Below are 16,815 nucleotides of genomic sequence, written 5' to 3' on the forward strand. Positions count from 1 at the left end.
GGGCGCGCCTGCCCTATGGAATCAGCTGCCTGTGGAACTCCGGATTGCCCCCGACCTTCCTTCGTTTCGCCGGGACCTAAAAATTTGGCTATTTGATTTAGCTGGCCTGGACTGAGGGGTTTTAATGGTTTAAAATTTTAAACTGTTTTGGGGCTATTAATCTAATTTTATTTTAATTTGTACATTGCACTGTTTTAATTTGCCCTGTAAACTGCCCTGAGTCCTTTGGGAAAAGGGCAGTATATATATCGAAACAAATAAACAAACAAATAAATAAATATTTTTCTATGTAGATCTGTAAGTTAGTCTTGATCCTTACCGATAGCTATCAAATCATCTTAAGTATACATTCTGTAGATACGTTTATTTTATATATAGACTTTGTACACAGCTATCCTTAAGTCTATTTATGTATGAAACAACCTATGGGACAAAAATTGCAGACTTCTCACTCAGAAGCACTATAGAACTCAGAAGGAATAAATGTATTCACCCACAACTTGTTTTAATATGACAACTCAATTAGCAGCATAGGAAACTGACAAGGCATCAAGTTACAAAGTACATGTAAAAGACAACCAAATACTCAGAGCTGGGGAGTTTCACTTTACTGGGTATGTAGAAACAGAAGCTGGACTTGATAATTAAAATAGTTTTCTTGACCACCTGAATCAATGATGTAATCTTATGAATGGTGCAGCCATTTTTTCTCATTATTTAAACACCTAAATGTACTGGTATGATCTATGCATATAGAATAAAGGGCAATGTTTGTACATTTATAGTATCTAAAATTACTTCTGATAAAATGAAATATTTGCTTTGTGTATATGAAATCAAGAATTTTCCTTAAACAGTATAGTTTATTAATTTTAAAAAAGGGGAAGCTGCTTGCATTTTCTTGATTGATGTAGTTATTCAAGTATCCAGTATATATTATAGCAATAATGAGGTAGTCTTATGTCCATCTTAGTAAATAAAGGTAATTAACTTAATAAATAAAATTTATATTAGTAAGATTAAATGATAAATATGAAACTTGTTCTGCTATCCTTAAGTAATGATTTTAATATAATATATACTTTTATGTACTTCAGATCCAAGATGAAAAGTTATTTTTACTATTCTTTTATTTAAAATAGGTGTTATTTATGGATATACTTTTGAAATTCTGAAAATTAGGGAGTAAAAGGGCAGACAATTTTAAATTGAAAAGATTTTATAATATTTGGACTTTTGCATTAAAAATTCCCAAGTTGTCCACTTTGAGAAGAAAAAAAGCTTAAGGTATCTATTTTATCTATTTGACCAAATATTTTGCTGAGAGAATAGAAACAAAAAATAATAATTTATGTCATAGTTTTTTGGAAATGTCCTATAAAAAATAGTATCAGCACATCAGATAATTTCTTACTTGCCTAAAATATAATATTCCAAATTCAGTTTCAAGTTAAAAGGTATTTCTAAATTATCATTATAAAAAACATTTCAAATCAAGCTAAAAGGGTTCTAATTCAAGTGATAATGGACAAGAATTCTCTTTTAATGTCCACATAAAAATATATTAGCAATTTAATTATATTAAACATCCTAAAGCAGAAATCATTAAAGAAACTTTCTTAGGGCTAAATTTATGGTATGCTAAAAATTAGCTTCCCTTAGATTTACTTCATTCATACGAGGGAAATATTTAAGATACTTTCATACATATTATCTTTCTCAAGGAAGTCAGGGATATACTATCTGTAACTCTGTGCAAGTCCTGGCTTTTTGATGAGCCAGAAATACTCATGTAATTGGCATTTCACAAAAATATATTTCTTATAGTATTATACTTCAAGCAGTTTGAAATTAACACAGATTAATTAATGTTACACATTAAGCAGAAAGTTGCATTCCAAATGTATACAGAAATACAGCATTCTCAGTGGATACCATTTTCTTTCCTGAATTTTAAAAAGACAATACCAATTTATTTTTGAATACTTTTATTTCATTTCCCAAAAAGGGAGAAAAAGGCAAAAAGGTGTTGGGAGATGCATTGGTATACTGACTTTTAGAGTAATCAGCAATATTAATTTTACTACCCTATAAAAAATATTTGTACTAATTTGTGAACTATGGTTTAGCCAGTTGTATAATCCTGTGTGAACAAAGCAAACAGTATTGGAGAAATGGATTCATGAAGTAAATAAACAAGTTAAAAACAATCAGTTTCATATAAAAAAGTTTGGTTTCTAAACAAAAGTCATCAGTAACCACAGGAACTGAGTTAGCAATTCTGCTCAATATGGGTGCATGATAGTTTTATTACAGAATTATGTAATGTTAGAACTCCAAGGGTTTTCTATAAATGGAAACAATTTAACATTTTTATTTTTCAGGTTTTAATTCAAAGTATTGGACTGGAAGCAGATTCCATTTCATTCCAAATGTCTATATAAAAAAGTCATCTGGTTAGATCGATAATATACCCTGCGTAACAAAAGTGTGAAGCGGGACAAACTTCCAATTTCTAGATAAACAAGCTAGTGATAACAGCTCCTTCCTCATTTCATTAAACTGTGCTGTAAAACTGTCAGTGAAGTGCCTTTTCAGTAGAGGAAACTTTTTTAGAGCCAAACTGGAAAGTTTATCAGAAGAATAGTGTTCCCACTGTGTGAATTCAATATGCGAAACTCCATGCATATTTCCTTTTGTCACCTTCTAAATCACAAGCAGTACTTCCAAATAAAGATTAATCATATTTGTAATGTTTTGTGAATAAAGGAAGTATTCCCTGTTTAGGTCAAAAATGTGAACTAAATCAGAAAATGTTGCCTAGATTTTATCAAGATACTCTGGATTTATATGCCAATGGTCTGAAGAACTCTTCTTTCATTTTCATTGAGATGGTCTGAGAACATTGCATAGCAAGGCTGCTGGGCAAACTGGCATAAAAATTCTGTAAGATAAGCCTAGGAGAAGGAGAAATACATTAATACCTGAATAGAAGAGAAATACATGGTTAATACTTAATTGAAAACATCATAATTAATCCAGGGTAATGGAGTTGCAGTTTTTATTAAAGTTGTCAAAGGATTTGTGAAATACAAAGCAGAATCAAAATATGGGTTTAACATTTGTTCAAGAATGACTACAGAATTGTTGCAACAAACTTTTTTTAGTTTGGGATTGATTAACTGACTTAATCTCAATCACCTGCAGTCAATGGCAGCGTATCTGCTTATTCAATACAGGTAGTCCTTTAGTTTTGACCACAATTAAGCCCAAAATTTATGTTGCTAAGTGAGACTGTCAAGCAATAACATTCCATACGTCAGAAACTTGACAGAGACATTTGTTAAGTGAATTTCGCTCCATTTTATGACTTTTCTTACCACAGTTGTTAAATTAGAAACCCAGTTGTTAAATGAATCTGGTTTCCCCATTGACTTTGCCTGTCAGAAGGTCACAAAAGTTGATCACATGACCCTGGGACATTGCAAACATGATAAATATGCCAAGCATCTGAATTTTGATCATGTGACCATGAGGATGCTACAACAGTCTTTAGTGTGAAAAACAGTCATACATAATGTTTTCAGTGCTGTTGTAACTTTGAACAGTCACTAAATGAACTGTTGTAAGTTGAGGACTATCTGTAATGCAGAGCATATTTATTCTGAATTGCATCAGAAACTCAGTTCAAACTGTGCCCAGGGTTATAGCTTTAATTTCAGTCGAGTGTATGAAAAATATGAGTAGTGTCAAGAGAACAATCTCATCAGCTTTGGAATAATGTTAACTGTTAGTCTATTTCCTGTTGTAATTCAAAGAAAGATTATATTTCAGAAGAACACTTATCTCTGGTTAATTTATATAAGGGAATGTAAAATTCTTTTCCATAGTATTTGTTCTTGGAGGCAAGTCATGAATAACGATATTTTCTTGCTCAGGTGTTTTTTCCCCCTAGATTCTCTTTCCAAATCATTTACCAGAACACTGCTATGATGTCCTATTTGTTTTTTCCCCCAGAAATGTAAAAATGTTTTCAATGTTCTCTGTTTTAATCTCTCTACTGCTTTCTTGTATGTATTTTCTTCTTCAATACAGATAGTGTTCATTTAACTTATGACAGATACCCTAAAAGGTATTCATGACTCAGTTCCAAAGTTCTGACACACACACACACACACACACACACACACACACACACACACACACACACACAGGTCATTTGATTGCATTATGAGTGCCTGACAACCAGCTCATCTTTATGGCCATGTGCAGCGTCCCAGAGTCACATGACTACATTTTTTTTGGTGTTTTTTGCCAGTTTCCAGCAAAATGGCCCATTGGATGAAATAGATTTGTTTAACGATCATGGTATTCACTTAATGATCACCACAAAAAAGTCATAAAATTGGATGATCTGCTTAACGATTGCCATGATTTACAACTGTAATTCCAGATTTAATTATGGTCATAGTAATGGTTGTAAGCTGAGAATTACCTATATGCTATTTAAACATTTTATTCATTTCTTAAAATTCAACAGAATAGAATAAACTAACTTCCATTTGGAAACTTTTGATTCGAATAACTGTAAATTTTCTTATCTGCAATAGGTCCAATATTAAGATTTCTTTGCATTCCACCTTTATTATGTTTACAAATACCTCAAGGTGGCGAATATATCTAAAAAACTTTCCTCCTCCTATTTTCCCCACAACAACCTTGTGAGGTGAATTGGGCTGAGAGAAAGTGATAGGTCGAAAGTCACCCAGCTAGCTTTCATCGTTAATGTGGGACTTGAACTTACAGTCTTCCGCTTTCTAGCCTGGAGCCTTACTCACTAGACCAAAATGTATGTGAAATTATCAATACACTTGCCAGAATTAATAAGCAAACATTCAAATGAAAGAGAATACAGAGAAGGGAAAGGTAGAAGATTTTCTGAGGTTTCCCATGCCTAAGATGGGGAGAGATTCTCTATATAACTTCTCAATCCTAAAGAAGTCAAAGAAGCTCAATTGAATTATCCTCAAGGTTATTTAAATTCTTTTCTAACTAAAGTCTATTCAGGTTAATGAGGGCAGATATGATATTGTTGCCATTACAGAAACATGGTGGGATGAAGCCCACAAATGGAACACACAGCTAGAGGGATTTAAACTATTTAAAAGAAACAGACCAAATAAAAGAGGAGGTGCAGTTGCCCTCTATATAAGGAATAACTACATCTCTACAGAAATAGAGCACAACAATAATGAAAACTGTAAACTTGAATGCATTTGGGTCAATATAAAAGGGGGGGAAATGACATTGCCATAGATGTATACTATGGGCCACCCAACCAAACAGAGGAAATAGATAAACTTTTTGCTAGTCAGCTAACTAAGGTATGTAGGAAGCACATCACAATAGTAATGGGGGACTTTAACTACCCTGACATCAACTGGGAGACAAATTCCGCACCAAGTGGAAGATCAAACAGATTCCTGACAAACCTAGGATTCCATGGATGAGAATCCTCAAGGGAAAAACAAATCAAGAAGCTTGGAAAATTTTGAAAAGTGAGATAATAAAAGCCCAGTCTAGCACATTACCATCGAAGAGGAAAAATAACAGCTCTCAAAAGAAACCAGCGTGGCTGCATAAAGAACTCTGACAAATTGAAAGATAAAAAGGACAAGTATAGAAAGTGGAAAGAGGGGCACATAACTAAGTCAGAATATCAGCAAATAGCCTGAGCCTGCAAAGATGAAGTGAGGAAAGCTAAGGCTCAAAATGAACTAAGGCTTGCGACCAAAGTCAACAATAACAAAAAAGCTTCTTTCAACATGTAAAAAAGAAGAAAAAAGTGAAGGAAATGATTGGTCCATTAGTAGGTGAAAGTGGCAAGAAGGTGACAAGCAACAGGGAGAAAGCAGAACTATTTAACTCGTTTTTTGCATCTGTCTTTACACAAAGGGAACACTGGGTGCTATCTAACAAAATGAAATTCAATGGCGAAAAAAGTAAGGTTCTACAATTAGGCAAGAAAAACCAAATGTACAGGTATAGTAGGTGGTACCTTGCTCAATAGTAGTAACTGTGAGAGGGATCTCGGAGTCCTAGTGGACAATCACTTAAATATGAGCCAGCAGTGTGCTGCAGCTGCCAAAAAAGCCAACACAGTGCTAGGCTGCATTAACAGAGTAATAGAATCAAGATCATGTGAAGTATTAATACCACTTTACAATGCCTTGGTAAGGCCACACTTGGAATACTGCATCCAGTTTTGGTTACCACGATGTTAAAAAGATGTTGAGACACTAGAAAGTACAGAGAAGAGCAACAGAGATGATTAGGGGACTGGAGACTAAAACATATAAGGAACGGCTGCTGGAATTGGGTATGTCTAGTTTAATGAAGAGAAAGATGAGGGGGGACATGATAGCAGTGTTCCAATATCTCAGGGGCTGTCACAATGAGGAGGGACTCAAGCTATTCTCCAAAGCGCCCTAAGGCAGGACAAGAAGCAATGGATGGAAACTAATCAAGGAGAGAAGCAACCTAGAACTAAGGAGAAAGTACCTGACAGTTAGAACAATTAATCAGTGGAACAACCTGCCTCCAGAAGCTGTGAATGCTCCAACACTGGAAGTTTTTAAGAAGAGACTGGACAGCCATTTGTCCGAAATGGTATAGGGTTTCCTGCCCGAGCAGGGGGTTGGACTAGATGACCTCCAAGGTCCCTTCCAACTTTATTATTATTATTATTCCTCATTAGGTGCAAAGTTAAACATTTACATATGATTTTTTATTATATAATATATGGATACATCTTTCTATTTTGCTAATGAGCCTCTTGAATCTAGGCTATTTGATTCTTGTTTAACTCCCTTATCTAAAAATAACAGATAACACTCAAGGCCTTACAATACCTGATTTTAAGCAATCCTGAGTCCTAAAGTGCAGACTCACTGCATTCGGAATAACACTTTTTCTTGGCTTAGTTACCACAACCATTAGAAAGGGCTCTCCAATTCCTTTTTGGTACAAGATTTAAACTGCTTTACTTTTAAAGAATAACAGAGCACTGTCCTATCTCTGCCTTTTACTGTAAATACTATGAAATATCTTTGGATTCATTAATGATACTGCTCCTTATCATGGTGTTGCTTTAAATAATCCATTTGTGATACCACTTTAAAAACAGATATGATAAATAATATATATTATTATTATAGCCCACAGGTGTCAAAGTCACCACATCACGTGACGCGACGTATCGCGACTCTTTTTGCATTGCTGGGAATGGGGTGGGTGCGGCTTTGGCATGATGAAACCAGCCCATGGGCCAGCAGTTTGACACCCGTTTCTAGGCAGTGAAGTTTTAAAGTACAAATGAATACACAACAAAGTTGGATTGCAAGATACACCACCTGTAAATCTATCTGATACAGAGGATCCTTCAATGCATCTGGATCATCCTCATCATCATCTTCATAATAATCTTCATCTGTCAAACACATATGTTTCAAAGTAAATTTGATGCACATTTAAAGAACTGAAGACTTAAATTTCTTATACTTTCTTTGCACTACAATAAACTGCTGTTTCTTTTTAGAGGTTGAATAAATCAGTAACAAAACAGACCAGAATTAATAATAATTATATTTCCAAATTGTACAATGAATGTATTTGAATTCTGTTTCTTCTATTTATTTAACCATCTATTATTTAACAGTAACAATATATATACGTGGCATATCCATGATCACCATGCCTATGGCATAATAGCAAAAGTTTTATTTCCATTCCTAAAACAGTACAACAGTAAGAAGCATACACATTTCTGCAAACACTTTTCTCCAATCCAATTTTCAATCTACTTCTAAAGTTTATTTCTCAGAAATAGTAGATAAAATAAGAAACAAACATGATTCAGTGCTTCTGCTTTTAATACAAAAGAATGAATTCCTACATCATGTTTATCAACAATCCTAGCCAAACTTTCTGTTTAACATGCTAAATAGAAATCTTTTTTGCAAGCAGAACCAGAGTCATGAAAGTATTCATTTGTCCAGATATAGGTCAGCCACTTCACTTACTATTTATCTTTTGAACATAATTTATTTCAAAAAATGTATATGTAGACATCATGGATGAGTTGCTCAATTTGCGTGTTTCTTGGAACTGATTTAGAAATGGAACTAATGTGTCTAGTTACCCATACTGAAATTATTTTATTGAAATATGGAATAAACAAGTCCTAACAATTTAGTCATATACATTATTGTTGCTTTGATTTCAAAATAATTTTTAATAAGCTTTTTTTGCTTTTCACAAATTTAAAACTGCTTCACTTACCATATTTATTGGTGGCAAGAATATCTGACAATAGCTGACCTGTTAACCCTTCATTCTCTTCTTCCTCATCTTCTTGATCTTCCCACATATCATTGGACTCATCTGTTAATTGAAATAATTAATTAACTAGCAGAACAGATGTATTTAATTTTATGTAATATTGTCTGGGAAACAAATGTTAACATTTTTATCCCCAAGTACATTTTATTTAAACATTGTAATAATCTATTAATCCCACTGAAAATTGATTCCTTTACTGTAAACATTTTTGTTTACAGTACATTAAATCAGTAAAATGACAGAACATAAGGGAAACTTTTTAAAAAGAGACTGTAAAAGAGTTCACATTATGAACACATGAATACTAATCTGAATGCCCAATACAGTAATTTCTTTTTGCAACCTTGCTCACATCCTGTTGGTACTCACGCAATTTTGTGAACATTGTTCACATTATGTACTACAGCAACATGTCACATATTTATATATTTTATTAAATTTATTATCTAGCTTTTTCTTCCGTAACCACCATAACCAGCTCCTTTTCTCCTGTAATCACCATAACACATAACCACTAGTCTTGAAAGTTATCAGCACAACAGTACAACAGACATGGCTGAGTAGCATTTGGACCTAACTAATTCCAAACTCGTATTCCATGCAAGTTGGATCAGAAGATACCTAGCAACATAGTACCTTGGCTCCATTCTGCAGCAGTCTGTCGAGAAGCATTTGCTTCTATTGCATTTGAAAGCTCATTTATTATCAGCTTTAAGATTTTAACTAACAAAGGAATGTTGGTCCAGCGCTCAGGATCTAAAAGATACCAAAAATTGAGGATTTTAAAAAGAAATTAAGAACTCTCGGAAAAGCACAATGCAAAAAGTATTCTCATAATCAGTTAAAGAAGCGCTCCATGTTTCATAAGCCTGCGCATTATGTTTTCGAAATACATATTTTATAATTTTATTCTCCAAAGCACCTGAAAGCAGGACAAGAAGCAACGGATGGAAACTAGTCAAGGAGAGAAGCAACCTAGAACTACGGAGAAACTTCCTGACAGTTAGAACAACTAACCAGTGGAACAACGTGCCTCCAGAAGTGGTGAATGCTCCAACACTGGAAGTTTTTAAGAAGAGACTGGCCAGCCACTTGTCTGAAATGGTATAGGGTTTCCTGCCCGAGCAGGGGGTTGGACTAGATGACCTCCAAGGTCCCTTCCAACATTATTATTATTATTATTATTATTATTATTATTATTATTATTATTAAAAAGCTAACAGTAGTTTAACTTGTCTTGGCGTATGGAGACACATGCATGTATGCATGTGCGCACGCACAAACACACATAAATACAACAGGATCAGAGAACCTATTGTTCTGGGATCCTGACAATAACTACCTGGCTATAGGTAGTCCTCATTTAACGACCACAAGTGGGGCTGGCAACTGTTGTTAGGTGAAGAGGTCGCTAAGAGAAACTGTTCTCACAAACTTACTTCAGCTTTCCTTTGGTTTACAGATCTGCAAAGTCTGTAAATGCGAGGATGGCCATGCAGTTAATTTTTTATCACTGGGAAAACTGTAAATGGTTGCCATATGAGATAGTTGATAAATAAGGATTATCTATTTATGCAGATTCTTTCTACACTCATTGTTATATCTGTTATTAAAAGTTAATATTTATTGTGTCTGAACAAACATTGTCAATATCACTCTTTAACCATTTGTCTCTTAAGTTAACCTTTTGCAGGCTACATATTTCAGAACATAGCAGGGCATAATTTTTTTTAAAAAAATATTTTGTATAAGGTATTCAGTACACAATAGTTTAGTTTTTCAGAAAAATAGTAACACACATGGCAAAATATTTTTTTCCTGTCAAAAAGTTACATTGCTTTTCATGAAATCTGAACCTATTTCTAAGTGTTCAGAATTATTTATTCTTATAAAATTAAAAATCTCATTATTAGCTTTTATAAATATTTGTTAATTATATTTAAAATATTTGTTTATAAATATTTGTTTATTGGAAAGTGCAGTTTGTATGCAAATTTTAAAGAACAATGAATAGAAGATCCCAATTTTCACTGAAAACTGTCTTCTTATCTATATCCAAAATTCCAACAGATGAATTTATCATGAAAAAATTATTTTTTGTACCAGTTACAAAGTGGACCTGATGCTAATTGTTTAATAAAGGTAACAAAAGATTAAAATTACTTTTAAGGATACATCCTGTTGATTCAGATACAAATACTCACTTTTGGCTGCCTTTGATCGTGTACGTATACCTTCTTCCATATTAAATATTTCTTCCCCTTTTACCCTGATATCTTGGAGGCGCTTGTCATCTGTATTGATACCATACTGGAGTAACTTACATAGAGCTACAGAACTGAAATTTTTAAAAATAATATATTTCATTCTTAGAACTATCCTACCTACAAGACATATATGTAAAAGCATAAGAGAAGACTTATACATTTTATTTGGATGTATAACCAAATATTTAATAGGACGTATATCATGAAAGCCTATATAACTATTTTAATAATCACATGATAATTTATTTTACTGCATTTTAAAAACAAAGTTTAGGCAAGACTTTAAGACTTTGTCCATATGACTGTATGTGTGTTGTTCTCTGAGTATCTCTTGGCTTTTCTCTCAAATATGCTTTTCCATAACCCCGAGTGTTTCTTCCTTTCCCACCCAATTTGAAATCCCTACTACCAAGTTTACTAGCCAACACAGGACAACACTTCTACTTTCTTTTTGAATGGGTGGACTGAATGCTTATCAAAATGCAGCCCTCTGCAACTGTAGATGGGTATATTCCCACTCCTTTATATAAGAGATGTTTGTATTCTAAACAAGGTACAAATCCTTCTACAGTATATAAAGGACTGTATATTACATATAAGATCAATTTGCCTTAAACAGTTCATTATAATAAAATTAAGATAAAATGCATTACTTCTTACACTTACTTCTTATGTTCTTTAAAAAACAATTATATACTTGCCCCAATCTATAGAAATATAGACTGCAATGACAGAATGACCCTACCTGACTTTCCCTTCATACTGTCCATAGAACAAATGTTGTCGACTCATCCATTCTGACATTACAAATTCCAAAGCAGGCTTGCCTGTTGGTCCAGGTAAACTACAAAGAAACTCTAGTAGTGGTTCCAGCTGAGAATGAACTAGATGAGCAAATACCATGATCAAAGACTGCAAAAGAAATTAAAAGTAAATAATTATAAGTTCTATTTATTTTCTTATTTTTGGATAATTTCTAAGAAATAATCTCATGAATAAAATATCTATAGCATATCAATTTTATATATAGAGCATGTGCATACAATTATTTTGATAATTATCATTAAATAAATATTCCAATTGTTTTCATCTGCTTTAGAATGTCCTTACCTGCATTACAGTGAGTGTTTCTGCTTGCTGCATTTTACTAAGAATTGCTCTGAGAATCTGATCCAGATTTTCTCCCAATTCGCTCCCAACTTTGGAAATTAATGTAGAAACTAGCCTGCCTACGAAGGCAGCTGTGAATTCTGAGATGCGTGGATCCAGAAGTTGACTCACCACCTGCATCACATACCACAGTCCATTGTGGCCTTGCTCATCATGCCACTGTGCAATTTGTTCCAGAGCGACTGAGATGTATGCACGTAAACACTCACCACCATTCTGAATAAACAATAATAATAAAGCACATATTTCATTCTGGAAAGAATTCAGATGTTATAATAAAACATCTTCTTACCCCAAAGGATGAAATAATAATTGGTGATCAAAGGGAAAAAAAGCACAAGAAATCTTTTCAGATGACTTTACTCTGCTTCGCTTTTTCACAAACCCCTGTAAAGATCTAGGATACTAAGACTGAGAGAAAATAATCCTTATTTGGCACAATTCTTGGAAAATTACAATGTTTAGACTCCCAATCTAAACATCTAGAGGATGAAATTAACTCCTATGATGATCCAAACGGTTGGACCAAAGGCATCATTTAGAAAACGTTATTTATAGACATTAGTTATATTTAAGTGCAGGCATTGTAGAAACAGGTACATAAATAAAGCCAGAATTTATGTTTTCTAGAATGCTTGTTGCATTTAAAGAAACACATTTGATCAATCATTTTTTTTGCTCAAACAAGAATTATTTTTCCTTGCTGTAAGATTAGTGAAAGGAAATTTAAATTTCTGGGAATCTACCTCTGTGAAGATCTGACCTGGAAAGTTAACACAACCCAGGTAGCTAGAAAGGCCCAACAGAGGCTTCACTTTCTTAGGGTCTTGCGGAAGAACAGGGTAGAACAACGGCTAATGACCCTCTTTTACCGGTCTACTATAGAGAGCGTCCTCTCGTATGGTATTGTGGTTTGGTATGCTGGTCTGACAGCCGCGGACAGGAAAGTATTACAGAGGGTAGTGAGCACAGCACAAGACATTGTGGGCTGTCCCCTGACACCACTGGATGACATCGCCAGGGCTCGTTGCCTTGGAAGAGTGAGGAAGACTCTCAGGGATGACTCGCACCCTGGACAGTATGTCTTTACTCTCCTACCATCCGGTAGGAGATATAGGAGTATAGCCAGCCGTACCAACAGGCTGAAAAATAGCTTTTATCCGTGGGCTGTTAGGCTTTTAAATGGGATATAATCTCTGTGAACTTATGCAGAATTGACTTGGGAGGCCGGTGTGTGGTGTAGTTGGTTCACATGGTGTGGTAGGATGGAGGGTTTGTTGTAACTGTGTGTTGGGGGAGAGAGCACGGGGGGAGGCTCAGCTAATCTCAATGTACACATGTACTTTGACAATAAAGGTTTATTATTAATTTTGTTCAAAGTATATCAAAGTATATCTGAAATTAAATAGCCTGTCTACAAACAGCATTTCTCAGCCATATATCAACCTTCAATTTTCCACTTTCTTATATCTAGTCAGGCAGATACTGTAGCAAACCAATTACCAAAAAAGAAAGAGCAAAACAGGTAAAATTTGGTAACATTCCTAAGTGTTGTAAGAATGAGAAATAATGAAAACTACATTAAGACATGATAATGCACTCTATAATTTACATATTTGCATCCAACGTCAAGATGCAAGTACAATAGGCTGAGGCTTGTGCTGTGCTGTTGCAATGCTCATTGCCTTTTTTGTCAGTCCCATTGCATAGATACCTATGCTATTATTGTAATATTTTTTTTGCTATTAGCAAAATTTAGAAAAAACTAAATTTCAGTTGTGAAAGTTTGCTTTGTGTCTAAATAATATAATAATAAAAATTAAAAAGCCATTTAAATTTCATTAATGGAATCAATTGCCATTTGAAGTCAACTAATCCCTCCATGTTAATCAGTATGAACAGCCACCCACAAAACATTACCTGCATAGTAGCATTGTCATCTGTGTGCAGGCTACACTGAGCCACCGCTGGAAAAGCTTGAAAAATTAAGAGGTCCGAAAGGGGTAGTTTAGTATTTCTTACAACAGTTGTTAATATATCTATTGAAGTCTGAAAAAGAAAAGAAATCAGAGGTAGGAACTAAGGAGCTGGTGTGGGGAGGAGATGATATGGTACAATAGTACAATTAGTTTATTAAACAGTAATTAAAACTAATGAGCAAGCAATTCAGAAGCAACTTGTTCAAGATGACTTCTACCACCTTCCTACTATTTGGTTGGTAAGAAGATTCATATTGTTTTCAGCTTTTCTCTGAATGTCTTGCTCACTTGCCTCAATGAGAAATCTTGTGGAATACTGAGTCTCTTTTATTTTGGGAGCTGCCCAGAGTTGTTATAAGACAAGTGGCTATATAAATATTTTAAAGTAACTAAATATTTTTTCTGCTTTCCACATCTACAGCTAAAATGGAAAATTTCATTAAACTGAATAACTTTTTAAATTTTCTGCACTTTTGTTCCTTTACTTTGAATTCACTTGTCATCTTTTATTTAAATTAATATATTGTTTTCAAGAAATTACTTAAAACTATGTTAGCCTGTAAATTGCTAATTGTAACTATGGAATGCCAAATTATTCCTTGACTGTCTTTTTTGCCATTAATTTAAGCATTATACTAGATTATATTAATTGCTTTAATTAGAATTTCATTTTAGACTTCTGGAATATATAAGCTTCTTTAATACTTATATTGTTCGGCCTTGTGCAGGATCTCAGCTTTAATGTATTTTTCATTAGGAATTTAAGAACAAATATTTATTTTTTAAAATCAGTAGTCAGGCTATATAAATGTTTTTTATATTTTGAGAAAAATGTCTGTATACTTACTGCACAAAGCCCTGCTGGAATTTTATCAACAGGAGCTTGCATGATACTGACAAGAGTTGGAATTAATCTCATCTGCATTGCATCCTGACAGGCTTCTATTTGTGCTAGTTCCTTAAAAATATCCTGGGCAAGAGAAGCAACAACTGGATCTAAATAAAGAAATCTCAATTACTAAAAAGAAATAGCTCAGAAAAATCATCATGTTATACTAAGAAAAAGTAGTCTCTAGCATCATCCTATCTACTAACAAGTATTCTGGCCAACACACAACTCATTTGTGTTCTTAGAATATTACACTGCTGGGTGGTTTCAGCCAACTGTTTTGTTCAAATAGTATTCAGAAAAAATGCAAAGATAAAAAATAGAGGGCATCCTGGGCACCAAGAAACGAGCAGTTTATCAGTTTTCCTTCTAATAAATGGGTGTTCTGAAACTGGCTCTGCTCACCATTTGAACAGTTTTCTGAGTGCTAAAATGCTACTTGTCACAGTATGAAACAAGCATAAGAAAAAGCAGCTATCTTCTATAAATCAGCTTCATAATATTTCTGATAAGCTTTTTTTAACCAAGACAGATATCCTTATGACCTTTTAATAAAATACTGAAAAAACCCAATATCTGTCTAATTTCTTTCTTTAAAAAATATTTGAAATCAGCAGCATTCTTCAAATATAATCATCTGTAATCATAATCAAGAGCACGTCTGAGCACATACCATTACTATATTTCAGAAATATTGCAATGGTGAAGGGACAAATCTTGTTCTCCACACTTGCTGTAAAAGCTGGATCTACTGTGCAGACAATGCAAAGAGTTTCCATCACAAGATTGAGAACCTCTGAACTAAACTGAGCTGCCAAATGGATTAATCCATCAAGGATACTAGGAAGAAAAGGCTGTAGGACATGGGTGCTTTCAGAAATCTTCAGTTGGTCACAGTAGCTAGGAAAAAATATTTTAAGAAGAAAAATTATAATATTATAATTGTCAATAAGACTGTAACACAGCACATTTCTTACAATCATATGTTCAATGTCTCCACCATTCTAAGTATTATACATTCTCAAAATTAAATTATGGTATTATGCTACTGATCAACTAATACAGGTCTTGCACTACATACCCCCATATAGCTCTTACTGCAGAAATTCGTACAGAAGGAGGTTGCGTTTCATGAAGGCCACTGACTGTTGCTTGTAGAAATTGCTGGATGAGCTCTGGAGACATTGCAACTGTGAACCGACTGGCTGCCCACAGAGCACGACCAAGAAGGAAAGGCGAAACTATAAGGGAAAAAACCAAAATGTTATTGCCATTGTAGTCCTCTCTCAAACTATCTTTTGATAACAGGCCCTATATATATTAGTGAGACATTTATATATTTGGAGACAGTAAAAAAGAAGTTATCTTTTTACCCATAAACGTGGCAGGTATTGTAGCCTAGTGCTATGAAGTGTGCAAACCTGATTTACATTGTAATACAGCTTACTTCTTTAATTCTCCAAGTGCAGCTTGCAGCAAATTAATGAATGTACATGATCATTTTTATTCTATGGATATAAAAGAAAGGACAAGATACCATTGTGTTACCAAGAATGTGTTAGTATTCCTTACTTTTTGATTGTTCACAAAGGGAAGACATTTGTAATGTTCCCAGGGCTTTGAATGAATCAAAACAAGCTTCCATTTTCAGACCAGAGTTGAAATGACTTCCTTTTCTGCTTTGAAATTTTTGTTAAATAATTGTAAATCTGATTTTATGTCTGGAAGAATGTTTCTGAATTAATCTTATCATGTTTCTATATAAAAGTACTCACACCTACTAAATGCCAAATATTTTGTCCATAACCACAAGTATTCCCATAAAATTTATCCAAAATCTATACATTACTTTGAAAAGATTTGTGAATTTCTATTTTTTATTATTTTTAGGCAACCATAAGTACCTGACAAGTTGAGATCTGCAAGAAGAACATTGGTTAGAAATCCATGCATATCAAAATGTATCCTTCCATTTTTTACACAGTCTGTGATAAGAGACTTGACGGAGCCCAGAGCCAGCATGCAAGCTTCATGTATCTTCCACCTGCAAGGAATAAATAACTTAAATTTTCTAATATTAAATTTTCTAACTTGATAACTAAAAAAGCAG

General features: G+C 33.9%; 1 protein-coding gene across 1 annotated transcript in view; it reads right to left on the reverse strand.

The window, feature by feature from the left end:
* Positions 1 to 492: 492 nt before the first annotated feature.
* Positions 493 to 16,815, reverse strand: part of IPO9 (importin 9) — a 36,053-nt gene continuing 19,730 nt past the window's right edge. Inside the window, exons 13-24 of the mRNA XM_083359569.1 lie at positions 16,610 to 16,749; positions 15,787 to 15,946; positions 15,379 to 15,605; positions 14,664 to 14,812; positions 13,758 to 13,886; positions 11,778 to 12,053; positions 11,413 to 11,579; positions 10,605 to 10,738; positions 9,037 to 9,156; positions 8,341 to 8,442; positions 7,413 to 7,489; positions 493 to 2,957 (exon numbers count right to left, since the gene is read on the reverse strand). Coding sequence (XP_083215695.1) covers positions 2,847 to 2,957; positions 7,413 to 7,489; positions 8,341 to 8,442; positions 9,037 to 9,156; positions 10,605 to 10,738; positions 11,413 to 11,579; positions 11,778 to 12,053; positions 13,758 to 13,886; positions 14,664 to 14,812; positions 15,379 to 15,605; positions 15,787 to 15,946; positions 16,610 to 16,749 — 1,792 coding nt within the window. The 3' untranslated portion in view covers positions 493 to 2,846. The remainder of the gene's footprint in view (positions 2,958 to 7,412; positions 7,490 to 8,340; positions 8,443 to 9,036; positions 9,157 to 10,604; positions 10,739 to 11,412; positions 11,580 to 11,777; positions 12,054 to 13,757; positions 13,887 to 14,663; positions 14,813 to 15,378; positions 15,606 to 15,786; positions 15,947 to 16,609; positions 16,750 to 16,815) is intronic.

Source organism: Vipera ursinii (assembly GCF_947247035.1).
Source record: "Vipera ursinii genome assembly, chromosome: 3".
Taxonomy (NCBI): Eukaryota; Metazoa; Chordata; class Lepidosauria; order Squamata; family Viperidae; genus Vipera; species Vipera ursinii.